Raw genomic sequence first — 6,570 nt, 5'->3', positions numbered from 1 at the left:
CCCTCTCTCCTTACTTACTCGCTTACTCTCTTGCTCTCCTGGGCCTGCTCAGAGCTGCCAGCTGCAGCTCTGAGCAGTGCCCTTATACCCACGCCCCTTGCAATAAACCGCATGTTCCAAGATCTGCCTATAGAGATCTCTCGTCGCCGTCTGTCACCGTCCGTCCCGACCGAACCCACTGAGTCCTTACAGGGTGTCTGGCCTGTTGTCCTAAAAATGTTTTCTTCAGGAATGGCTCCAAGTGGACTTTGTTGCTATCAGGACATGCAGAGCTTTCAGGAAGTTGATACTTTCCCTCCCCTCTCTTTTCCTCTTCCAATATCCAAATTTAAGGTACTTTGGTGTCAGGAGCTGCCTGTGGAAGTAACTCTGGAGTGACACAGTGACACTGCTCAGGGCTGCCACTCCAAACCCTGCAGCCTGTGGTGTGTAAATGATGTTCCCTGAGTGGAGTTTTGCTGCCAAACTCAGCAAATTTATTTTTCCCGTAGCTGAGAGCCCGTTTGTACCCAGGTGGAACTCAGGGAAGGGAAAGTTCCACTCAGGAATTACAGGACTCAGTGTTGGGAATGAACTCCTGGGAGAGCCAGTAATGCTAAAAATACAATAAATGAGTTAAATGCCAGTCACTGACATCCAAACCAAGCTGCCTTACAGGGCTGGAATTGTGCCATCCTCAATTAGAGGTGCAGCACTTGGAAGCAGGAAAATTCAGGGAATTGCTGCTCTTCAAACCCATCCCAAGCACTGTGGGCTTCAAAATACACCTGAGGCACGTGGGCAAGGGGTTGGGTGTTTGTCACCCAGCCTGAAGGACCTGGATTTGGTGGGGTTTGTGCCAAAATGTGCCTAACTCTGGAATAAGGAGCCCAAAGTCACCTCCAAACACCACCTGCATTGTTCCCTCTGCCCTGGCAGTGCTTGGGGAGGGCACAGAGAGCGAATCCTCCCATTAATTACTGATCTTTCACCAGGAAAGAAGCGTTTAATTCCTGTTTAATCATCACTTGCTAAATGTTTAATTATCACTTGCTATCTGAAAATCAAGGGATGTCGAGATCTGTTAGACAACTTGTCCCGTGTTATTTTCCAGGAGGACCAGATGATAACTTAATTGAAGGTGGCGGATCCAAGTTTGTCTGCAAACCAGGAGCCCGGAACATCACCATCATCTTTCACCCGCTCCTCAGGTAAAATCTGGCTTTTTTACACATTTGTACAGCTGGAAATAATTAGAATAAGTAGAATTAAACCTCTGATTTACGGAGATGTTGGGCACATTCCAGTTCTGAGATCCCAGAGCAAAGGGGTTGCTCTGAAGTTGTTGATGTGCACAGGTGTAAAAAAACAAACTTGGCAATATTTTTTAATCGTTTGTTCAAACTGAACTGTGATGCCAGGTGGGATTTCCTGTCTGGGTGACCCTGTGTCACTGACCAGTGTCATTTATTGACCTGAGCTGGGTGAAGTTTATTTGCAACCTGTCACAAATGGTTTGTTGCTGTTCTTTGTGCTTATTAAAAACTGCAAGGTGAGTTCATTGATAAAAAAACAGTGGGCTGGGGACTGCAAATTAATTCTTGGTGCAGAGTGAGCCAGTGATTACCAAAATTGTCACAGCTGGGAATCTAAACAGAGCAAGCCTTTAATAAACCTCTTCTCACTGCGTCGTTCACCTCTGTTACTTGAATTTTGCTCCTTTTCTAACAATTTGTCCTGTTGGTTTTGTGGAAATTAAATAATACAATGTTTGTCTCGGTTCATGTCAACCTTCCACCTCTTTTTCCCTGGGAGACTTTTCCTTTATCCCCAGACATGTCCCAGCACCTTGGGAGAGCATTTCCCTCCTTGTCTGTGTTTGGATGAATTCACTGTCCTGAGTCACTTAACTACTGGGGCTTCTCTCCAGTGCTAAACCCAACCAGTCATAAAATAGTAATAAAAAATAATTGGACTCTGATCCCCAGAGGAAGGAATCTCCTCCTGACACCTCCGTGGCTGAGAGCTCTGGTTATTTGTGACTTCTCAGGACTTAAAAACACAGATGGAAAGTGCATAAATTCCTCCAAATTTAAATGTCTGATCTCATAACAGCAGATACTGGAATAATCTTGAGAACATCCTGAAATGTGGTGTGGTGTGCAAGCTCTTGCCTTGAAAAAAGAGTTTAGTTATTGCTACCTGCCCATAACGAAGTGGAGAATTCCATAAGCAAGTTTCATTTCCACCTCTGTCTGTTTTAAACTAAAGAAAGGTGCTAAGAATTCAATTTGCTGCAGTATTTGTAGTTTTCAGCTATTTTATGATGGGAAAAGATGGACACTTGAGATGCCAGTTGTTCTTCAAGGTGTGTCTGTTATGATGTGGACTTCAATTCCTTAATCATTAATGAATTTACGGACACCTTGCAAGCACAGAGGGTGGTGAAAGCTCCTATTTTATTGATGAGCTCTTTCCCATTGATTTAAATTCTTTCTCTTTGCCTTCCTGCTTAATTTTTCCCCCCTTTTTCTCCCATCCGAGCGAAACACGAGTGCTCTGCTTTAAATAGCACTTCTCCCAGCCACTTCACTTTGCATTCCCAGCCTGCAAGACAGGCAGGAGAAATCATTTGCCTCATAAAAAATAATTGCATCGAGATGAAGGTATCTGTGTACAGCGTATTTTTCGTGCCAACCACCTGCAACATCTTCACTCCCTTGCATTGAGGATTTCATCAATAACTGCAGGAAAAGAAGGAAAACATGGAATGACCCAGTTTGCCCTCTTCTCCCTGCAGGATGGGGCAGTCTGGGGGTAGGAGAGGCCTCTAAAAACCATTTTAATGTGATTTTATTCATTTTAATGATGGACACAGGGAATGTGCAGAGAGATTTAACTCATGATCTGTGACTTGGGGATGCATGAGATGCAGTGACTCTGGGGTGATCACAGGAGTTCTTTAGCTGACAGTAATTCCCTACAGGGAATTCTGTTCCTGGTGGGATAGCCATGGCCTGTCCCACCAGCAGCTGAAATGCTCAGTATGGTGAATTTGTTAAAATATTGATGCTTGCAATAATTTCTAGCACATGGAATCATAGAATCATCATCTCTTGGTCAGATCCTCGTTGCCCTCTTCCAGATGGTCCTGTTTTAAATGTCCAGCTCTCCTGGAGGTGATTCCTGCAGAGCTGTGAAGTTTTCACCTGTTTTATTTTCCTTTTCGAGGTTCTTTCTGACCTGCCACCCTCATCTTTCATCCCTGTCCCCTGTACATGCTGTAAATGGATCTGGTTTGAATTCAAATGATCAATATTTTATTTACAAGGGGTTTTTTTTCCCCTTGTTATTATCAAAGTCCCATAAATACGTTGCCAGAGGAGCTTCAGCACTGCATGGACTTGCTGATTTTATGAGGCAGCCGAGTGCTTCTGAAGGTATTAAACAAACTGGATCACTGAGAAACCAGACCCTGGTATGCTGATTTAAAGCTTGAGCATCACATAAAGTGATGGCTTTAAAATATAATTCAGCCCTGAAATGTTGAGGGGAGAGTTGGAAGCAGAGCATTCATATTCATCAGTGGGAATTTCTCTCGTTTGTACTCGTGGTATGAGAAGTGTCAGTGCTGATCACATCAGAGGTGCACAAGCACAGGGACAAATTTGCTGCTTATAAAGCCACTTTTTAATGCTTTCTTATTTACAAACTGAGTTGGAGCTTGGTTCCAGATCGTCTTGAAGAACACAGGGTCAGACTTCGGGGAGGGTGCAGATGAGCCCCTTTCCAATAACCAAAGTTTGCTTAGAGAAACTCTTAATTAAAACCATGGGCAGTGTAAGGAAAAATACCTAAAAATGATTTTCAAAGCTTTCCTTGCCTTTGAATTCCTTTAGAGCAGGGAGCCAGAGTTGGGAAGTGAGATTGTGTTGTTCAGGATCCCTAATTTCCACAAGGACAACTGAGACACTCCAAGGCCCCGATTAATTACCAGGATTAATGACAGCACCACACGCGGAATAAACGAAGATGAATTTTTGAGAGACAAGGGGGTGTTCTAGAGGAGATGATTCCTGGGAACAGATTTTCCTAGCTACATCTGGAAACTAATTGCACTTACAAATTGAAGCAGAACCCACCTCTGATTTTCCTTAATTACATTTCATGGGAGGTGCCAAAGTATAAAAGTTACCAAAGGAGTCCAGTTGCTTCCTTCATCCTTTGCTGGCAACCAGCACTGGGGTTACTGGGCTGAGGAGTAACATCTCCCTCCTGAAGAAGGAATCCCAGGAGCAATCCCAAAGCTCTTCATTCTGGAATAGGGAACAGCCTGAGCGATGTCTGTCATACCATTTGTTTGGTGGGGATTTTTTTGATGTCTTTATTTTTTTAAATTTTTTTTTTTAAATGCTTATTTGTTTCAGCTGGCATTTGAAAGGCACTTGGCTCCTCGGGGTAATAATCATTTTACATATGCTTTATAGAGTGTGTTTATTACCAGACAATTGAGGAACAGATGTCTGCAGTCTCGAGGCTGGAAGGGGAGGAATGGGAAGGGTGGGAGATGGAGGGAATGGTGGTGCTGAGGCAAACGCAGCTGAACAGTGCTGGATGTTGGATATTGAGGCCGGGAGGGTTTCCATTTATTACCATCAGCCACACTTCATTAGGATCAAGCAGCAATTAAAAGGGTTGGAGGATGGAGGAGAAAGCCAAGTGCTCATTGATTTGGAAGGAAGAGTCACTTCCCAACAGGGCGTGACCTTGGGAAGGAGGAGTGGGGAAGAGAAATTATCCTGGCACCCTCTGAATCTCCACAGGGTCTGTTGGGATCTCCCCTCTGCCAGGTGGGAAGGACTGGGATGTGCCTGATCACTGCCTTGGATTTCAGAGTCTGGAGAGAAAGTGAAAAACAAGGAGTTGGTGTGTTGGGGTGAGAAAAACCCCACAGGGATGAAGGAAAAGCAAAATTCCTGATTTCCCTCTGCTGATGTTGTTTGGGATGCAAAGACTAAAGTGAAATGCTCTGGGGTGTGTCCAGGGCACTGCAAAGTTTTCTGCCTCTTGTTATTTGGGGTTGATGGGAGTGGGGGGAAGAGAGCAGCAGTAGGTTGACATTTTCATGTAAAATGAAGTATTTCTGTTCATTTCTACAGTCTCCATAATTGAAAGCAGTAGTCTTGATAGCAAATTTGGAATTAACTGTTTCCTCCAGTTATTTTAATGCAAATAAAAGTGGGATTGCTCTGTTATTAAATAAAAAAAAAATGCTTTAGGGACTAATCAGGGAGGGTGGTGATGGACTTTTGCTGCCTGTTGATATCAGAATATTCCTCTCCACTGGTGGCTCTGAGCTGCTGATGGTCAGTTGTCGGATCCCAGGAATTCCCTGTCCTTGGAAGTGCACAAGGTACAGGACATGTGCATCCACCCAGGTGCATGAGTGTAGCAGGGATGCTTTATGGGAGTAACCCTGCCAAGCTGCTGTTGAATTCAGGGTATGTCAGGATAAAAGGTGCTGGATATTGTCGAATTTAAGTCCTGTTTCTTCTGAAAATGTTGGGAGGGGACAGGAAAGTCCTTTGGTCTTTGAGCATCAGCTGCTGCTGGGGTTCAAAACTACATCACTAAATTGATCTAAAACTCAGTGTATGACTCAGAACCCCTGTGTATCTCACCAATAACCCCTTTTAGTGTATCTGTAGAGTTATAATAATAATAATCACCTCATTTTATTTTAAATTTGCTGTAATGTCTTGTGGCTGCACACTATAAAATTAGCACTTGATAATTCAGGGAGTGTGGGTTTTGGGAAGCAAAAGGACTGTGAAAATGAGATGACTTTGTTACATTTAAACCGTGCTAAATCACACCAAATAGGTTAAGAAAAATATGTGGTATTTTAAAGTGTAAGGGTTATTTATTATTAGTGAAGTAGATAGAAAATGTCAAGTCCTCCTGTGGCACAAATAGTGCTAAATAATGAGAGCTGATGCCTTTAGCTTTTTGAGTCAAACCTAAAATACTTGATTTCAGAGAAATCAATAAGGCTGACTCAAGCTGGCAGAGGGAACTTGGAATATTGACTGCCTAAAGTTCGTGTTTGAGTCTGAGTAATGTGCAGAGGATCAGGGTTAAGTAAAAAAAAATATCTGAGGTGCTGTTAAGTGCACAGGAAACATGATTTGGAAACTTTTAAAGGTAGTGACTCCTTAGAAATGGAACCCTCCAGATTTTATCAAGTCTTACATTCCAACAAATCCCCTTCAAAGGGTGGGAAAATATCACTTAGTTAATGGAATTCTTGCTGCTGCAAGGTAGGGAATCTCTTCCTGCTCTCTGGGGTAGGGAGATGGGGCCTCTCTGTGGTGAGACGAACACGGCTCAGATCAGGAGCTCATGGAACCCCAGGATCACTGAGGTTGGAAAAGCCCTCCAAGGTCACCGAGTCCCAGCTGTGCCCGATGCCCACCTTGTCCCCAGCCCAGAGCCCTGAGTGCCACCTCCAGGAATTCCCTGGACACCTGCAGGGATGGGCACTCCAAACCTCCCTGGGCAGCCCCTGCCAAGGCCTGAGTGCCCTTTCCA

General features: G+C 44.0%; 1 protein-coding gene across 1 annotated transcript in view; it reads left to right on the top strand.

Moving 5' to 3' along the window:
- EXOC4 (exocyst complex component 4) overlaps positions 1 to 6,570 on the top strand; it is a 290,535-nt gene that overhangs the window by 141,158 nt on the left and 142,807 nt on the right. Inside the window, 1 exon segment of the mRNA XM_008628862.2 lies at positions 1,094 to 1,190. Coding sequence (XP_008627084.1) covers positions 1,094 to 1,190 — 97 coding nt within the window.

Source organism: Corvus brachyrhynchos, unplaced genomic scaffold, assembly GCF_000691975.1.
Source record: "Corvus brachyrhynchos isolate BGI_N302 unplaced genomic scaffold, ASM69197v1 scaffold182, whole genome shotgun sequence".
Classification (NCBI taxonomy): domain Eukaryota; kingdom Metazoa; phylum Chordata; class Aves; order Passeriformes; family Corvidae; genus Corvus; species Corvus brachyrhynchos.
The sequence above is the reverse complement of the archived record's forward strand: the minus strand, read 5'-3'. Positions and strand labels throughout refer to the sequence as shown.